Source organism: Alligator sinensis, unplaced genomic scaffold (assembly GCF_000455745.1).
Source record: "Alligator sinensis unplaced genomic scaffold, ASM45574v1 scaffold956_1, whole genome shotgun sequence".
Taxonomy (NCBI): domain Eukaryota; kingdom Metazoa; phylum Chordata; order Crocodylia; family Alligatoridae; genus Alligator; species Alligator sinensis.
Genome location: NW_005842496.1, coordinates 939,662 through 959,982, shown reverse-complemented (window position 1 = coordinate 959,982; position 20,321 = coordinate 939,662). Strand labels below are relative to the sequence as shown.

The window sequence follows — 20,321 nt, the reverse complement described above, 5'->3', positions numbered from 1 at the left end:
GATGCAGTACTCCAACTGCGGCCTGACCAGTGTTGCATAGAGGGGGAGGATCACCTCCTTGGACCTCCTTGAGATGCATCTGTGGATGCATGACAAGGTACGGTTCGCCTTCCTGACCGCGTCCCCACACTGTTGACCCATGTTCATTTTGGCATCAGTAATGACTCCAAGATCCTTTTCTGCCTCTGCTCTGACGAGAAGGGAGTTTCCCAGCCTGTAGGTATGCTGCTGGTTCTTCCTCCCCAAGTGCAGTACCTTGCATTTGTCAGTGTTGAAACCCATCCTGTTCTCATCCACCCACCCCTGTAACCTGTCTAGGTCCAATTGCAGCCTATTCCTCCCTTCTAGCATGCCCACTTCTCCCCACATCTTAGGGATGCACGTCTGCGCATTTGAACAGGGTGCTTTTCACCGCCTCGTCCAAGTCACTGATGAAGATGTTGAACAGTGAAGGCCTGAGGAACGAGCTCTGAGGGACCCCACTGCCTACATCCCTCCATGTCGAATAAGACCTGTCCACCACCACTCTCTGGGTGCGGCCCTTCAGCCAGTTAGTGAGCCATTTGACTGTGTAGGTGTCGACGCCATAGTCTCCTAGTTTTTTCATGAGAATGGGGTGAAAGAATGTCGAAGGCCTTCCTAAAGTCCAGAAAGACTACGTCCACTGCTACCCCTGCATTGAAGGATTTTGTGACCTGGTCATAGAAGGCCACCAGGTTGGTCTGACAGGACCTGCCTCTAATGAACCCATGTTGGTTGCCCCTAAGCATAATCTCCCCTGCTGGCCCCTCGTGGACATGCGCCAGTATAATTCTTTCAAAAAGCTTACCCAGGATTGAGGTAAGACTGATTGGCCGATAGTTTTCTGGTTCCTCCTTCCTCCCTTTTTTGAAAATGGGAACCACATTGGCCCTTTTCCAGTCAGTTCACAACAGTTCACAACTTTAGACAGTACAAAAGAGCATGAGAAGGTAGTTTTCTTATTGTGATCATGAAGTAAGGAAAGCAAAGTAGGAAAATAATAAGGAGATATTTTTGGACAGTAAAGATATCAGACATTCTCCCTTCAGTATCACAAGAAAACAAATTTTGGTTAATTGACACCATAGGAATCACTGTAGACCTAAAGGCTGGTCCCAAGGGCCAGGTACATTATACTTTTACTAGTATAAGTGATCAAAAACTAGTCTATACCTGTAACAGAACACAGTTTGGTGCACAGAACTGGTTTAGATCCGTAACACAACAGAAGTTTGGCACGCACTCATAGGCTCATTAAACAATGGTGGAACCTGTTCTAAAATTTGCCAGCCCTGCTTCTCCCTCCCTCCCAAAGGGCAAATGTGTGTTCTGTTCGCTACTGATCTAAACTATGCCACTTACAGAAAACTGCATAACTTAGCTTGATTCTGTCATGACCCAAAAGGCATGATTGTGTGTGCGCTTCAGCACCAGAATTATCCCCGCCAAGTTGCAGAGCATTACACGGGAGTGTTTCCTGTTGCAAAGAAAAACCCCGGTGCAGGGATGAGTTTCCCGCCTTTTCTGCAGCTTCTTTTGCAAGGTGCATTGCTTGAGTTGCAAGAGGAATGCACGGTGCAAAAGAGTTTCCGCCACCGGTATGCAAATTCGTTCCCCGTGATTGGCTAGTGTTAAATTATTCACACGTGGCGGCTAGCGATTGGCCTGTTAGCCGTATAAGAGGCTTGAGCAGTTTCCGCCCAAGCCAAAGAGGACCCCCCATCCATCTCGTGGGGGCTCGGGAAACCCTGTGTGAGATCCAGAGGAGCTTGGCGGCCTGATCCACCGCCCACCTCTTCCCGTCTTCGAACGCGACTTTTATAAGACGTATTTACGATTTCTATTTTGGTGGCTCGTTCACCCAGAGCATCCGGAGCTCTGCACCGTGGAGCCTAGCAACCTCCACGAGACCGTCTGTGTTGTCTGTCTGTAACTGCAACTCAATCAAGTTTTCCAGCCTACACCACTGCCATCTCGGTGTAAGTAAACAATCTTTAAAACTACCGATACGCATCTGTGCCTAATTCCAGCTCGACGGCCTTCCCTCTCCGACCCGGCGTGCCCGGGCTGCTGGCCACAGCCCGCGTGCAGCGTGGAAAAGGGCTCGGGTCGCTCCCGGCCCGCACAGATTCCACCTTGGGCTTTTTGAATGTCTGTACTTAGCCTAGTTGTTCCAGAAAGGCAAAGAAAACTGAAACTAAACAAGCAGAAAGTGTTTGTTAGTACTAAACATAGAAATACATGGGTTTGATCAGAGAGAACTGGCAGAGGGTAAAAGGGATCCAGGAAAGACTTGCTATTTATCTTCCCCCAGTGGTTCTTACCCAGTCAGATTATACTATCCTACAATGGGCAGCCAGAAATGCCAGAGGATCTTTTTTGGCTACAGTCAAAAAAAGCTGGCCTGCAGATTTGTCCTCTGCCTCTTTTATCAGTAGCCAAACCACCAACACACCTATAATATAGGCAGCAGTGCATCTGTGGAAAGCAAAAACAGCTAAAAGAATTATGAAACTCTGGTTCTTATAATTCATTAGAAAATGGGATTATTTGCAAAATAAAAACTGTAATTTTGAAAACAGCTACATGAATTATGGAGGTAATATTTAGTTGAGTGTTTAGCAAAAAATATAAAAATTACATATGGATGATTTTTTTTTTAACTATTTGAAGGCCTTATATCTGTGATAAGAAGGTATTTTAACAGAAATACCATAGATTTGAAACGATGTCAAATTCTTAATTTCTGTATATCTTAGCTTCTTACATGGTTTTACACTATAGTTTCTCAACACTTTCTGCTCTTCAATGTCAATAATTCTGTGAGAAAGGGAAGTGCTATTATCACCATTTTCAGAGGAGGAATTGAAAAGTTGAAACAATTAGTGAGTGTCTGTATAGTACAAAGCTGTGCTGTACAGAGATATCTGAACTAGCTTGGGTACAAGAAGCAGTGTAGCACTCTGCCCAGATTAATATAACCTGTTTCATGGCAGAAGTAATGTGTCTATACCATGGGTGGGCAAAATACGGCCTGCGAGGCTATTCCATCCAGCCCGCAGGGCACCTAAAAATTTAGAAAATTAATATTTATTGGCCCATGGTTCCTGTAAAAACTGACTGGAGCCAGGGGCAGTAGGACACAGGAGAAGCCCAGCGGACTCCCACAACAGCAGGGCCCACCTGGCCCTGGCCCCCCAGCCCCAGCCCTGGCTTCTGGCTTGGGACCATGTGGCTGCCCCGGCACGGGAACCTCAGGTAAGCGGGAGGAAAGGCAGGGGAGGAGCACAGGAAAGAGGGCCAGGGGAAAAGCTGAACATGGGAAAAGTGGCCCCTCGCCTGCTCCGTGGCTGGTGCCCCACACTGTAGCTGCTCACAGCCTGCATGGGGCTGCCTGTGGGAAACTGGTCCCAAGATGGTGACCAGGGGGCACCTGTCAAGGGGCAGGGCTACCCACAACTGGGTAAGCAGCCCTCCACCCAAAATAATTGCCTTCCCCTGGTCTATACTGCTTTTAGTACCCAAGCTGGCTGACAGGAACAATAGGACTGGGTCATCCAATTCCATGTTTACAGGCAATAATTGACTCAAGGAATCCACCAAATCACTACTTCAGCTACACAAAACTACCAGGCACAATACCCAAAATGTGAACACTACCATATCCTGCCTTAAGTAAAATCAGGTGAGATTAACATGCTGAGCCAATGCCTAGGTACTGCAATGTCAGGGAAAGATTTGGTTGTTACAGGTTTAGAAGATCGTAAGAAGAGGATGATGCTCCACACAGAGGAAGGAAGATCAGACTGGGGCTGTGCCAGCCTGATCTAATGGGAAAATTCCTTCTTGACTTTTTGCTGATTTATATGGCTGTAAGCAAAAGAACAAAATCCTCTAGTTAGAAATTTCTGAGTTTTAAACACACTAGCAGAATCGATAGTGCATCCCAGTCCAAAATCGCTAGCCTTCACTGTGGCTGAGGTCCCAATGCTTCAGAGGAAGACAAAAACAAAAATAAAACCCCTAGAAACCAGTAGCTTTTTGGGGTAAAGTGAATCCTTCCTGGTCCTAGCTGCCAACCAGGAAAAGGCCAGAGCCATAGGATTGCAAGACATCTTCCACATTTCAAGGGAGCTACAAGTATACCTCAACCTGAAAACAATAAACACATGACTTCACATATCACGCATACTGACTGAGGCAGAATTTCCTGTTCTACCATACCAACTGTTCCATAAAGGTGCCCTGTCCAGCCTAAAAATAATTTGTGTTCCTGCCCCACCACCTTTCCTGGAAGACTATTCCAAAGCTTAATTTTTCTGACACTTAGAAATGACAGCCATTTACAACTGTGTAAAAGTGGATTTAATTTAAAAGACCACCGATTCAGAATGCTAGCATTTTACACCTAATATATTTATCCCTTTTCTTGCCCCACATTCAGAAGAAGCTCTTCTGGGTTCCATTTTTCTACTCACTAGTCATATCACTTTCAGAAAAGTGAAAGTGAATCTGCTAGCTTTAAGGGAAGTCAGATAAAGTTTTTCTTTATTATGTTGATTATTTTTTATTTTGCAGTTAGGGTGGGAGAGGAGTTCTGTAAGTCTTTCCCTCCTTCTAGGTGCTTTCACTAAATGAACATCAGTTCAGAAGAAGAAAAGCAATATAAAGTATTAAAACAGCTTGTGAACCAAGGAGGAAAACATTTATGTAACTGGTCCTAGAGTGATGGGAAGTATATGTTTACAGTTACCAAATTGTTGTTGTGCTGCAGTAAGGAAATCTAAGGGTCTTATCCTTAGAGAATCAGTCCCTGGTAAACTCCAACCAGTGTAGGTCTTTTAACAAATGTACAAAGGATGCTCCAGTAGTATTTCCAAGGGAGCAGCTGTTATCAGCTCACCATTATAGGAAATATTTTAAAAATAAAAGGCAACATGATACTTCTAGAAAAAAAAAAAGTATTTAGAGGTTAATTTGGTAGCTGTTACTTTATTAGGCAGTTTATAGTTTTATTTTAGTATCTATCCAAACTTAGGATTGTACTGACACATAGGTAAATAGTAGTCAGACAACTGCTAAGAAATGATATCCACTTTGTTCCATTTCTTTATTTTTTTTTAAAAACAAAAGTCTCTCAAAACTCAGATTTTCATCAGTTGCAAGCTTGTTTTGATCATTTTGGCTACATTTTGACTTCACCACAGGTAGAAAAAAGCGTTCTTTGCTCTGGACCATATAATCTAAGTAAATTGCAGACTTGTTTTTTGTGTTTTGTTATTTTCCCAATTAACTTAAACTTGGTAATCAGAGTTTGTGAAAGTCGTCACAGCATACTCTGATGCACTTGATTCATATAAACAATGTATCTGTTAGTTCCAGAAGTGCATCCCTGGTTTTAATAACATAAATAGTTATAGTACATTGGCAAATCAAATAAGATAAATAAGGTTAGCTAAATGCAAATTGTTAGAGCTTTCTTAAGAGCAAAGATTTTATTTTTCACCTGTTGCACTTGACTTATAGTTGTGAGCTTATAAATTTCTTGTATGTGCCAAACAAATAATTCAGCATCTACCTGAACAGACTCATGATAGCATAGGAGTACAACAGAATTATGCTATGTCCCCGAAATTTTAAATGGTGTTGAATTGTCTCTAGCACAGTTGTCTTGCTGTGTGCTGGAAGGGAGTGGAGACTAAATTTGCAGCTAGTGTGAAAATTTATAGGTGTTCCCAAATGAAATGACTAAATAACTAAGCTTCAGATTTTACAGTATCTGTACTCCCTAGAACCAAATGTTCCAACATTAGGAAGGTCTTCTGCTTTCTATTGCTTCTAAGGTTAAAAAAAAGTTGTCTTGCACAGTTACTGTTCATGAAGAAAAAGCTATAAAATCATAGAATTAAAGACCATATCATAATGTGTGCCCACAAGGAGCTTAATTAGGTTTTCACAGGAAAATTTGGTTCTAGCTTTTTCTAAATTTTGAGTACTTGACCTTGTAAAAAAGTCCCTTAATTATAAATTATTGTGTGTGTATAATTGCCTAGGTTTATAAGGAAAGCAAGCTAGAAAGAAACAGAAATTCTATCATGTGGCATTTTCTTCGCAGCTGTAAAGAAAAGATTGGAAAGTCAAGGTCAAGAAAAGGTAGAACTTTTAGATCCACTTGGGTGAGACAGCCTTGAGAAAAAAGTTGCCTGGTTCAAATGAAGAAAGGACCTAGAACAGGAGCTGGAAAAAAAGGTAGGAACTGAGCTTTTATACTAATGAAATATGCTACCATGATCTAATAGAACAGGAGGAGGGAGGACCTTTTTTTGGTAGGGTTGCCGCCATTAGCCCCACGTCCTCCCCAAGTGCTACTTCAATCCCCTTTTTCTGGCTAATCTGCTGCTCTGTTTTCTGCTCCCTACTCTGTACTTCCTGCTCGATCTTCTGCTCTGCTTTCTATTTCCTGCCCTATCTGCTGCTATATTCCTGTCCCCTCCCCTTTCTGCCACATGCAACACACAGAAACTGTTCTTGTCACTTACGGCACTTGTGTCACAGGTTGGCCACCGCTGTAATAGAACACAGTAATAAGACTGGAAAGTAATACCTGGCTCATCAAGTCTAATCCTCCTCTCTTTTAGGCAATTACAGTACATCATCCCATTTTAGTAGAGTTTTCATCCTGTATATGGACCAGTGTGAGGAGGTAATGAGATAAATACTTTGCAGGTGGCTTACTTGGATATACATCTGCTAAAAGAGATGGAAAATACTTTATAGATACTTTTAAAAAAGAGCTATATGGAAGATAAAACAAGATCACATTTTCTACTTTGACTGTACAAGTCAGTTCAAAAGCCACAATACTTTATCTTCATCATTTTTTTCTTACTGTAATAGCCAGGATAATAATGTTGCAGAAAGAGAGAAACCACTAAGACAAATAAAGGTATTTATCTTTAATGTTTTGTGATTGTTCTTACCCACCAGGAGGAAGATGAGATTTCTTTTACTTCTAGTCTTTTATCAGTGTGTCATGGAGAATGTTGATAGTAACAGAACTTCAAATCCCAACTTCATTTTAATCATGGCTGATGACATTGGTATAGGAGACCTGGGATGCTATGGGAACAAAACTTTAAGGTATGACAATATGCTTTGGGGAAGTAGCACTGCGTGTTAAGACTCATATATATATTATATTTGTCTTAAAAGTAAGTTAAGACATAAAAATATTTTAAATTATTTTTATTGTATACATATTAAAATATTATATTATCAGTAATATTGTATACTATATAAACATGTAATGCATGTTTAAATACATATTTAAACAACACAATGTTTACAGTTACAACAAGGTTCATTTTGCATGGATACATTAACACTATTTCTACAGCATTAGACTATTTAACTTTGTTTTCATTTTCTTTCTGTGATCATAAGGAGATGCTTAGATAAATATATTTACACCAGTAAAGAGCTCTAAATTACAAACAAAACAAAACAAAAATCAATTATAGTCCAATGAAAAAAATATGATGGATAATTTTCTTTTAACACAATTTGAAATGAAAATTGCAAACAATATATTTTGGAGCAGTCTGTAATTTTCATGGAATACGTCTGTGCATGAATTCTTTTATCATGGAAAGCTGCTGCACCTTAGCTTCTACACAGCTCTTGACAGAATGGGACCTTGATCTAATGGCAAGGAGACCAAGACAACTTGGGATCTCATTCCACTGCAGTCTTCATCCTCTCCTGCAGCCATTAAGATTATTTAATAGATTTCATAGTTTTTCAGGATTGGAACAGACCTCAGCAGATTATCAAATCCGACTCCCCATCCTTGGCAGGAAAGAGGGCTGGGGTCAGATGACCCCAGCCAGGTGTTTGTCCAGTCTCCTCTTAAAGACCTCCAAGGAAGGGGAGAGCACCAGTTCCCTTAGAAACCCATTCCGTATTCTGGTAACCCTCACTGTCAAGAAGTTCTTCCTAATGTCTAGTCTAAATCTCCTCTCTGTCAGTTTGTGACCATTGTTTCTAGTTACTCCAAGGGGTGCCTTGGTAAACAGAATATCTCCTATTCCTTGCTGCCCCTCTCCCCCTCCACCCCACCCCCCTCAGCAAATTTGTAGACAGCCAGCAAATCCCCTCTCAGCAGGCCAAAGAGATCCAGATCCCTCAACCTCTCCTCATAGGACCTATCCTGCAGGCCCCTAATCATTTCAGTGGCTCTCCTCTAGACCCTCTGAAAGCTATCCTCACCCCTCTGGAAGTGTGGCGCCCAAAACTGAATGCAGTATTCCAGCTGTGGCCTTACCAGTGCTGCATAGGGGGAAGTATCACCTCCCTAGACCTGTTCATGATGCAACTATTAATGCATGATAGAGTGCAGTTAGCTTTATTGATCATTTCATCACATTGTTGACTCATGTTCATCTTTGAGTCAACTATGACTCCAAGATCCCTTTCTGCTGCTGTGCTGCTTAGAAAGTTATATCCCCCAATCTGTATGTGTGTTGATGATTCCTTCTCCCTAGATGCAGTACTCTGCACTTATCCTTTTTAAACGGCATCCTATTTTGTTGTGCCCAATTTTCCAGCTTGTCCAAATCCACCTGAATCCTCTTCCTGCCCTCCAGTGTGTCTGCCTTGCCCCATAATTTGGTGTCATCCGTGAATTTGGATAGCGTGTTCTCTACTCCCTTGTACAAATCATTGATGATGATGTTGAACAGCGCTGGCCCAAAGACCAAGCCCTGTGGGATACCACTGCCCACATCCTTCCAGTTCGATACCTACCTGTCCACCACTGCTGTCTGGGTGCGTCCCATTAGCCAATTTGCCACGCATCTGACTGTGTAATCATCTACGTCACAGCCAGTCATTTTTTTTTATGAGACTGGGATGTGACACCATATCAAAGGCTTTTTTAAAAGCCAAGTATATGACATCCATTTCAACTCCTGCATCTATGCAGTTTGTGATCTGGTCCTAAAAAGAAACACGGTTTGTCAGGCAGGCAGGATCTACCTACTATGAATCCATACTGGTTGCCCTTCAACATTACTTTTCCTGCTGGACTCACACAAATGTATTCCTTAACAATTTTTTCAAAGGTTTTCCCAACGATGGAGGTGAGAATAACCAGTCTATAGTTACCTGGATCTTCCTGCTTCCCCTTTTTGAAAATAGGGACTACATTGGCCCTTTTCCAGTCCCCTGGGACCTGCCCCGAGTGCTCAAACAGTTTTGTCAGTGGTTCTGCTATGACACCGGCCAATTCTTTCAGCACCCTTGGATGAAGATCATCTGGGCCTACTGACTTGAACACAGTAAGCCACCTTCCAAGTGTCCCTTCACTAGGTCGACACTAACCGTTGGTGGGCCGGTGTCTCCCATGTGCCTGTCTATCGTCCAGTTTGGTAATATGTCTTATCTGTGTTCAGGAATACCGATGCAAAAAACTCATTGAAGAGCTCATCTTTGTCCCTCCTCTCTGTCACTAATTGCTCTAGCCTGTCTATAGGGGTCCTTTGTTACCCTGCACTCTCTTTTTGCTCCCTATATACCTGAAAAAGGGCTTTTTGTTGTCCTTAATTTTTGTTGACAGCCTGAGTTCCACTGCTGCTTTGGCCTTTCTTACTAAATACCTGCAAGTGTGAACCAAATAGGTATATTCCTCCTTGGTGGCTACCCCCTGCTTCCACAGGATGTATACCTCTTTTTTCATCCCTAGGCTTTCCTGGATTTCCCTGTTCAGCCAAGAGGGTTTCCTGGCCCCCTTGCCATCCTTTATGTGTAGTGGGTGGCAATAATTATAATATCCTCTTCTGTTTGTTCCACTGTTGAGGACATGTAGACCCAGGGCTAGGGACTAGGCATGCTTATTATAGTGGTGACTTCTATTTGCCATGTTACTCTACCATCAAAGGATATATGTGGCTTTTCAGGATAGAAAGCATTGCCATCTGCTGTCCTCACCACATCCTGCTGGTGCTCCTGCTGCTTGGTCTGTGACTGCTTATTCATCAGAGTTATATTCATCAGTTACCCCTGCTTATTTCACAGCTAACCTTCCCTGAAGGTCATTCCACTATTTGCTACCTGTGGATGTTCAGGGTAGCATTACAGCTCTGCCCCGCATTTTATCTAATGACTTTTAAAAGCAATGGACAGTGGTTCAGCATAAAAAGGAACACTGAGGAAGGCCTGAGAAAATGCTTATTCTGTAGTATAGATGTTTTATCACTTTGCCAGGAAGTCAGCAAAAAATGCAGGTTCAAACCTCAGCTGGGTGAAACAGCTCTAAAACCAATTTCTGTGGCTTCCTGGGAAAGTTCCCTAGCTACTTACTAGTGGGACTAAAACATGGAAAGGCCCTCTCCCTCCCCCCACCATGGCAATATTTTTTCCCTAGATTTATCCTGCAGTACACTCATAAGTGCCCAGCCAGTATGTAGCATACTGCACAAGCACAGTCTAAGCACTCATGCTGATGGGTCTACAATCCAGAGTCCAATGCAGTGGCCAGGTACATAGCTAGCATACTGTCATTGAGGAGCAGAACAGAAAATAGAATTCCACCTTAAGTGACTAGACCTGGCCTACTACACATGCTCAGAAGCAATTTAATACAACCATATAGGCACAAAATTTCATTCAATGGAGAACAAGGGCTCCTATTACTTTAAGAATAAAGGTACAGCCCAGGGCCACTTGTGCACATGATAAAATTGCCTTTTTTAGCAGTTTAATTGCCCTTTTATTGCAGTTTAATTACATCACGTTACATATGTGATGGCATATTGTGGTTTAATTTTGTCACAATGTACATGTGTAGTGGCATATTGTGCTGTAAATGATGTTGTTATGTTATTTACAGTGCAATATGCCACTGAACATGTACATTAAGCAGCAGGAGGGTGACTGGGCAATGTTCCCTCTAAGGAGTAGTGGTCCATGAGTGTGCCACTTAGGTCCGTGAGCACGCCGCTCCGCTCCCGCCTCCCCCTTTTGGCACAGTCCACCGGTAAGTGTCCCATAGTAAGTGTCCAGATGGGAGTGGGCAGGGTTCAACCACCACCCTTCTCTATGCCAACTGCTGCCCAGAGTAGTGTAGTGGAGTGCTGTGGCTCAGCCATGGGCCAGACACAATCAATTGATAGAACTGAAAGGGAGGTACCAGGGCTGATGCGGGACACTTACCGAAGGTAAGCTCCTCACTCCTCACACGGGGTAGGCAGTGGCTCCTCCCCGAAGTGAGGCAAGGCAGGGATGGGGGCTGGGGCTGAGGCTGGGGCTGGAGGCTAGCATGGGTTCTGCCGGCTCCAGGGAACTGCTCCGCAGGCTCTGCCAGCTCTGGGGAACTGTGCCACTCTCCAGCCCTGATGCCATGTGCTTTCTCGCTCCCCAAGGCAATGCAGGGGTGTGGAGCAGTTCCCCAGAGCCAGCAGAGCCCAAGCCAGCCCCCATCTCCGCCTCGCCTTGTCTCAGGGAGGAGCCACTGCCTGCCCTGCATGAGGAGTGAGGAGCTTACCTTCGGTAATTGTCCCATACTGGCCCTGGTGCCTCCGCCACACTCCGCGCCCAGCTTCTCTCCAGGCGGGTGTGCAGCATTAAAAAGTTGGCACGTGGCAAGGTTTTTAATCGTGCATGGCCGCACATGCGCGCAGCTTAGAGGAAACCTTGTGACTGTGTGTGCTGGCAGCTGGAGAAGGTGGCAGGGATGGTGCAGTGGACACTGGAAGCCCGCTAAACCCAAGCTTGTGCAAGCCCCCCCCGGGCTTGCAGCACTCCATGCACTGTCCTCCACCACCTTGTCTGACTGCCAGCCCACCCAACCGTCCTCCTGCTGCCTCCCTTTGCTGCCCCAGGGGTAAGCTGGGTGTGTTGGTGGCTGGAGAAGACACTGGGGACAGTGCATGGGGAGCTGGAAGCCCAGCAGGAGGGCTCAGGGATGGATGTATTGCTCCAATTTCTTATATAGTAAACTAAAATATATATTGGGTGACTGGTGCCACACATGCCCCCCCAGCAACCAGGGGGAGGTCCCCCCACAGCCGATTGCACCAACAGTGGGGGAGGGGGGATCCCATGGCTGATCACACTCACCTGGAAGCAGCTGCTTCACCCGGCACTGGAAGCGGCCACTTCATTCAGTGCTCCCACACCTTGACCAGTGCTCACAGAGGGGGCACCAGCACTCCTGCCTGCCCCCCGTGCCCATCGCCTAAGTAGGGAACAGTGCATGACAGGGGGTGCACCGGGACTTTCAGGGGGTACACGTACACCGTTACGTAGCAAACTAGAATACATCCCAATATATATTTTAATTTACTTATGTAACAAATTGCAGCAATGCATCCAAACCCGATCCCTCCTGCTGGGCTTCCAGCTCCCCATGCACCATTCCCAGTGCCATCTCCAGCTGTCAACACACCCATCTTATCCCTGGGGCAGCACAGGGAGGCAGCAGGAGAGTGGGCTGGTGGTCAAAGAAGGTGGTGGAGGACAGTGCATGGAGCACTGGAAGCCTGGGGGGGGCTGGCAGAAGCTTTAGCTTAGCGGTTTTCCAGCGTCCAGTGCACCATCCCTGCTACCTTCTTCGACTGCCAGCATATCCTGTCACCCTCCTGCCACCTTCCCAGCAGCGTCTGAGTTGTGGGGGGCCTGGTCCTTTCCTCCACAGTGGCAGCGGCCCCTAGGACTGCCCAGGTGGGCTGTTATTGGGCTGGGTGCTGCCCCAACTTGGAGCCAGCACCCATCCTGTTAGCAACCCACTCGGCTGACCCCAGGGGGAGTGGTTGCCATGGAGATAAGGACTGGGGCCCCCTGCAGCTCGGGCTGCTTGGCCCACTGGCAGCTTGCTCCTCTGGGGGAAAAAAAAAGCGGCAAGGGGCCCAAGCCTTTTTTGGTTTTTTGGTTTTTGACGGATTCTACCCACAGCCTTAGGGCAAGCTGCCAGCATCATCTGAGCCGCAGGGGGCTCCAGTCCTTTCCTCCATGGTGGCAACATCCCCCAGGTGCTGGTTCCAAGCAGCTCAGGGCCCAGAGTCAGATCGCCCCCCTGGCCACGAGAAGGCTCTGCCAAAAAAAAAAAAAAGAATCAGGCCCCTCACTGTAACAGTGATGAAACCCCTAAATTGAAACGGTGGGTTTTTAATTGTAACAATTAAAAACCCAACAATTAAAACCCCACCATTTCAATTTAGGGAGAACTAAGTCCATGTCACACGTACAAGTGGCCTAGCAAATATTCATGCAGCACAGAAAAGGACTACTAGAGTCATTCTGCAAACTACAGGCACTAGTGTACAAGACTGCAGATTTAGGGAAATTAGCAGCACGCGGGCTGCTTGTCAGGAATGCAGGTCATGACTGGGAGTGGGAGGAGAAAGGAGCCACATAACCTTGAGCCAAGGGCTTGGGATTCAGTCTAGTCCTGACCTCAGGTAGAAAAAGAGCTCCTGTCAGCCTGAGCTGTTAAAGAGAAGGTGCAGGGAAGGAACTCAAAAGCAGTGGTTCTTAACCAGGGTGCTATGACACCCTGAGGTGCCTTGAGATCCTTTCAAGGATGCCCCAGGGTGCCACACAGTGTTAGCACTGTTTGGTTTACAAACATGTTTCTCAAGATAAACCCAAAGATTTCAAATGGAAATCCACAGCTGTGTTTTTTGGGGGTCTTTTTTAGTTCCTTGCAACAGAAAAACAGCTTTCTTATTTCTCTGTAGTCAAAAAGAGAGTGAAAACTAAGAGCTTGAATTTTGCAAAGGCATCCAAGCCTATCCTTGAGTCTAAAAAATGTTGAGAGCTGCTGCTTTAAAGCCTGGGAGGGCACTAGCTAAGTGGGGATGAATCTAATGAGGCCAGAGCAGAGTCCAGACATGGTCAGCTTAAAATAGGGAAGCAGGGCAATTTATCCACTGAACAAGCGCTACTTGCAGCAAGCCCAAAGCTGTGCCTGTCCTAGCTGGATGAGTGAGGGAGTTGGGCCAGCCAGTCCCCTGAAACCATAGGCAATAGGCCCCACCTGCTCCACCCCTTAAAAGCCAGGCCCAGCCTCCAGTATCCTTGGCCAGGCAAAAGTTAAAGTCCTTGGTCCTGACCCTTTGTGTGCTTCTTGCTGACTCTGAATTTTTAATTCGAGCTTCTAATTCTGGTAGGACCATTGGCACCCCTCATTCTGGTTTGACCTCTGGCTTTTGGTTTGTCATCCTAGTGGACCCTCAGCTTATCTTTTCTCAGGCTCCAGCTTTTTACCCCTGTCAGTCTTGACTTCAGCTACAGTTCCTGGTTCCAGTTTCAGTGCAAGGCCCCTCCATAACCCTTCCTCTGCAACCCCCACCCCTCCCCCAGCTCATGGGAAGCCAACCTGGATTGCACCTGTACTTCAGGTGCTTAACCACTAGGTCAGCCAATCCACACCCAATCCCTAACAGTTTCCTGGACTATCCTTTTCAGATCTGCAGGACAGAACCCAGGAGTGGGAGTATGAATCCCACTCTGCCTTCATAGGCCCCAGAAGCTCCTGAATCCCAGGAAGTGATCACCCATTTTCCAGCAGGCAGTTCAGGGGATCCAAGCCCTTGTTGAACAACTGCAGGGGATGAAAAAACAGGACGAGTTAGGCTGCCTGGAGGAGGCCCAGGCTAGAGCCTGGTAAATGCTGAGAAAGAATCTCCAAAATGAGAATGAAACCCTCAGGCAGCAGTGGGACTCGCCTCTGGTGGCAGGGGCCATAGATGAGCCCAAAGTCCTGCTCCCTGAGTGTTCCCTGGGGATCCAAAGACATTTTGGAGATTTCTAAATCTATGCCACCTGCTGTTTATGCTGTGCCTCCATACCCAACCCACAATCCAGGCCAAGGTGGAACTGATCATTAACCTACTTGCAGGTAGCATCCTGACCTGGATATCCCCACTTCTAGAGACCTCCAGTCCTCTTCTGAAAGACTTGGACAGATATTGAAATGCAACATCCTTTGTGTACTCAAACCCCATCAGCAGGCAGAGCTGATTCAGGGAGATCCCACATGTCAGAGACAGAAGAACTGGCAATAAGCAGCAAACTTCTGCTTGTATTGTGGAGCACAAGGCCATTTTGAAGCCACTTGTCCCACCAAGTGCAGGTGGGGACCCACTGCCAGGAAACTGAGGCGTCCAGCTGGGGTAAAGGGATGTTGACAGGGCAGTTAGGTTAGCATGAGGTTAGCCTTGTATCAGGCTTCCCTAATCCTGGGCAGCACCTTAGCTATTAGGTTGTTGGGCAAAATGTTGGTGTCACCCATACTTTACAATCAAGTCCATGCTGCTTTATGTGCATCTTCCTGTGCAAAATAGGATTGGTTTCTGGGACACACCAGGGGAACCTTGGAAAATGCCTAAGGAGTGCCTTAGAAATACATACAATTACCATTTTGAGCCTTGATGCATTTTTTTGAGAAAAGCAGAAACTGTTGCTTGAGTTGAAACGGGACCCGAGCATAAGTCTTTTAAAATCAGATGATGATTTTTCTTAGGTTTCAGGGAGAATCATGTATGGTATCCAAGATTTATCTCAGAAACTTTAGATATTGTTGTTCTATGAGCTTTGATTTTACTATTTACTTATTTTAAGCTAAAGCAACACAGTCTAGATGGAGCATTTGTAAAGAGGATATATAACTGGTTGGATCATCATGATCAAGGAGTAGTCATCAATGGTTCAATGTCTGCTTGGGAGGGGTTATTAAATTGTGTTTCCCAGATGGTTGTATTGGGTCTGGTACCATTTAGTATCTTCATTAATAATTTGAAGGGTGGGACTAATTAGCAAATTTGCAGATGACACCAAACTGGTTGGAGTTGCAAATATTTTGAGATTAGGATTAAAGATTCCAGATGACCTGTATGAAATGTAAAAATGGTCCAAAACAAATTAAATTTAGTAAGTACAAGTTCAAAATCCTGCACTTAAGAAGGAACAATCAAATATAGAAATACAAATTGGGAAATGACTGGCAAGGCTACAGCGCTGTAGAAAAGGACCCAAGAGATATTAGTGGACCATAAAATGAATATAATCCAACAGTGTGCTCTTTTTGCAAAGAAAGCCAGTACCATGCTTGGGTTGCATTAACAAGAGTATCACTTGAAAGGCAAGGGCTATGCTTCTTCCACTTTATTCAGTATTAGTGAGGCCTCACTGGTTCCATTTTGGGTCACCACACTTCTTAGAAAGACATAGACAACCTGGAAAGAATCCAGAAGAGAACAGGAAATAATTAGTGATCTAGGAAATGTGACTTAAACAAGAAAAGGTTGAAAGAGCTCAAATTATTTATTTTTTAGAAGAGGAGGCTGAAGGAGGATTTGATAATATTCTTCAAATACTTGAGGTATAGCTATAAAAAAAAAAAAAAAAAAAGAGGGTGATAGATTATTCCATGTGGCTGCAGGGGATAGGAAGTATTAATTTTAAATCACAGCAAGGGAGATGTAGATTGGGTATTAGAAAGACATTTCTCTCTATTTGGGTGACTAAGCATTGGAACAAATCACACAGAGTTTATGGAGTTTCTGCCTTGGAAGTCCTTTAAGTGTACATTAGACAAACACTTGTCTAGAACTGTATAGGCAGGGATTCTTCTGTCTGAGCAGAGGTTGGACTAGATGACCTCCTGTGATCCCTTCCAGCCCTACTTTTCTGTGATTCTATCATTTCAGTTTTCAAGTAATCAAAATAATTTGTTACATTATCTTCCTCCAGGACTCCCAACATTGATAAGTTAGCTAAAGGAGGAGTGATATTCACTCAGCATATAGCAGCATCTCCACTCTGTACCCCAAGCAGGGCAGCTTTTTTGACAGGCCGATACCCAATCAGATCAGGTAAAATACATTGTATTATTATTTATCATTCTTTGAACTACATTTTCTGGTGTCTCTGTTTCAGCGTGGGTTTGTTTTCTTGGGGTCAGGGCAGTGTCCACTAAGTCTCAGTGCTGGGTATGCCTGGTCAACATTTAGAATTCTATTTTAGCCAAAGAAGTTTGGTTGTTTCAAAATACATTGTTCTGCATCAGAACAAAAACTAGAAATTGTGAAATTTCCCATAGAAAAGGAATCTTATAAAAGGTTGAGGGGAAAGCTTAGTATTTTGATTTGATTTTTTCCAAAATGAATCATAGCAGCCAGCAACCCAAATTCCTGGGATTCCTGACCCTGCCCTAACTTCTAGTGATTCTCTCTCTCTCATCACCTACTCCAGAGTTGGATCCAGGGCCAGCCTAGAGAAGCAGATGCAGCCCAGAGATTCCCAGCTTGGCAAAGGAGTTCCCCAGAGTCAGGGAAGTTCCCTATCATGTATTGGGAAACAAGGAATCCTTAGTACCCCAGCTTGAATTAGGTTTTATGGTTCCTGGGCTTCCAAGTTCATAGCGAAGACCTTGGAAGCCCTGGAGGTCCCAACTCTAAGGCAGTCATTGTGTTGTGGCTTCCCCAGAGCCATAGAATCCAGAGATGTTCCTACCTTGTGCTCCAAGAAAGATTGCCCATGACTGAGAATTTTCCACCAATCTACCCACTTGTGTCCAGTAGATGTATTCCAAGGTTCATATGTTAGCAGAAAATGGTTCAGCACAGCCCCAAGAGCATGCCCTGCTACCTTGCACTGTGTTCAGATCACCACCCTTCTCAGGTTTCCAAAGGAACCATGCCTAGTAGCCAAGGTTCTCCAATATCTATGCATATGTTTTAGCAGAACGTTGTCAAGGCTAATGTTTCTATGAAACTTTTTATCTTTAACTCATCAGGATTTTCTAGTCTTCTTTCCATGTACATCTCTGCCATGTTTTCCTTCTTGCACTGTAAGAAGGATTCTATATACATGCAACTTTGTCACAATTCCTGCTTTTAAAATGCTTTATCCATCTACAGCCTGATAAGGTTTTTTTGGGATGGTTAACCGTATAACCTTAACATTCTATTAACATACTCTTTAGCAAAGAACATCATACATTAAATCACATTGCTTGTTCATTAGCAATAATGCATTTCCTGTTCTTGCTTCTGGGAATAAAAGCAAAGCAAGTCTCTGGGTTCTGCTTAATATGTTCCTGTTCATTCAAATCAAATAACAAGCTGCAGCATCAGTTGATAGAATTTGTGGGGTTCTTCCATTAGGCTCTATTTCAAAGAGAAACCAATATTTAAGTATTATAGGATGTGCCACAAGCAGGTCATTTGCCACTGTTACACTTGTTTTTATTTCTGAAAACCTGGTTTGTTGAGCTGAAATTTGATCTGCCCAGAGTCTCATTTAATAACTTTATATATATCTACAAAATAGTAAGTGGACTTTTAATTAAATGTATAGAAGCTTCAAAATGGGGAGAAGTTGCAAACAGCAGAGACACAAAAGTGGACACAGAATAAATACAGAAGATCTCTGAATCATTAGATCCACGGTGGCCAAACTACAGCTCGCGAGCTACATGTGGCTCACCAGCACAGTACTTGTTGCTCTTGCCCCGCTACTTGCCCCTGCCCACTTCTCCAGGGACTGCTGTTTCAGGCACAGGGAAAGCCAGAGCAACTTGACGCTCAGCACCCTCCCCACTCTCTCACCGCGTAGTTCATCACACCCTGACCCCGGTCTCTCACTGGGTTGCTCAGCACCTCGTAGCACCCTGCCCCTCCGCTCTCTCACTGGGTTGCAACCCCACTTCCCCTCCCCAAGCTGTTGAGCTTAATGTGGAGGATCAGGTGTGGCTCCCAGCGTGAGTAACTCCGGCCACCCCTGCATTAGATGCATGGTTAGAAAGTAATTAAGTGAGATTCAACTTGGAAAAAAAAGTTCAGGCTAATAGACCTGAAGAAAAATAATCCAAAACACAAATATTCAACAAAAGGGAAAAACATGGAGGACAGCAGCAATGGTTAAAACATGTTTTTAGTTGCTGGCAGTCAAAGCAGCTTCAGTAATGCCAATAGGATTGCATTGATTTACGCCACATGACAACCTGTTATCTTAAATACTTATTCAAAAATCTGCTTTTTTAGATGACTAAAAGTACCTGTCATTTGAGTAGTGACTTATAGATATTTCTAAGTGTTTTAAAATCTCAGATACAACTGCGCTCCACAGTATTCCTTTTACAATGAGGCACAAAGATGCTATATTATGTTACCAGGGGGTTGGTTGTAGCTGCGTTGGTTTAAGGACATAGACAGACAAGAAACATAAATATGCCAGAAGAAGAAATATAAAACCTGCCAACATATCTCCACCACCCCCACAATAACTACACCATCAGAACCATCACCACTGATCCTCACTGCCACAAGGTTGCATTTTCACACACCTGCATTTTGCACATTGGCTTCTATTCCATCCAGGAGAGCGGATAGACCAGACTCTCTTTATGCCTGAAGGGTGTTAGCGCCCAAAAGCTTGCAAAGAACAATTTTTCCAACTATTTAGTTGATCTCATAATATGACAAGGTTCTTTGGGTAAATGTGATATCTTTTATGTTACCCAAATTCATACAAGTCAATAGCAGTTCTGGGAATAGAACCTTGAAGTGTTGATCTTCAGGTCATCAGTTTAATGCTCACTCACTCTGATAAGCAGCAATTAATTAGGCAAGCCAAATGCTCCCCTAATGTACTTGGATGCATCATAGTATGAACTACAAAGAGAGATGTTCCTGCTTCTATGATACCAGTAATCATTTGATTTTTTTTTATGTGCATTTTTATACTTTTTAATAAATCATCCAACTGAAACAGACTTGTTTCTCATTTACATTTCTTAGCAGTCAGTAGTAAAATGTTTTTCCAGTGTCACCATTTAAAAAAACAAAAAACAAAAACAAACATAATGGACGAAACTTTTTTTCCCTCTTTATTATCCCCTTATAATCTTTTTTTTTTTTCTTTAGGAATGGCTGCATTGTCACAGATTGGCGTCTTCTTATTTTCTGCCTCTTCTGGTGGGCTTCCTTCTGAAGAAATAACTTTTGCCAAACTTGTGAAGCAGAAGGGTTATTCTACAGCCTTAATAGGTACAGTTACACACACACACACACACACACACACACACACACTTGTTTAAAATCAAAGGACCCTTCCAGATATGCAGGTAAATAAATGATAGAGTCTGATGAGCAATCCACACAATTATGCATCCTGCCATGCCACATGTACATGGCAATAGTGCGACTGTGAGACTGATCATCTGATCCCGCTGTGCCTTATTGCTGGGGCAGGGTAAGGCCAGGATCATAATCCCAAATTACCCCTGCACCAGCAAG

General features: G+C 44.1%; 1 protein-coding gene across 2 annotated transcripts in view; it reads left to right on the top strand.

Moving 5' to 3' along the window:
• Positions 1-20,321, top strand: part of STS (steroid sulfatase) — a 172,850-nt gene that overhangs the window by 21,301 nt on the left and 131,228 nt on the right. For both annotated transcript variants that reach the window (XM_006031320.2, XM_025212962.1), the window contains 4 exons: positions 6,137-6,270; positions 7,009-7,161; positions 16,774-16,895; positions 19,950-20,072. In XM_006031320.2, coding sequence (XP_006031382.1) covers positions 7,016-7,161; positions 16,774-16,895; positions 19,950-20,072 — 391 coding nt within the window. In that variant the 5' untranslated portion in view covers positions 6,137-6,270; positions 7,009-7,015. The remainder of the gene's footprint in view (positions 1-6,136; positions 6,271-7,008; positions 7,162-16,773; positions 16,896-19,949; positions 20,073-20,321) is intronic.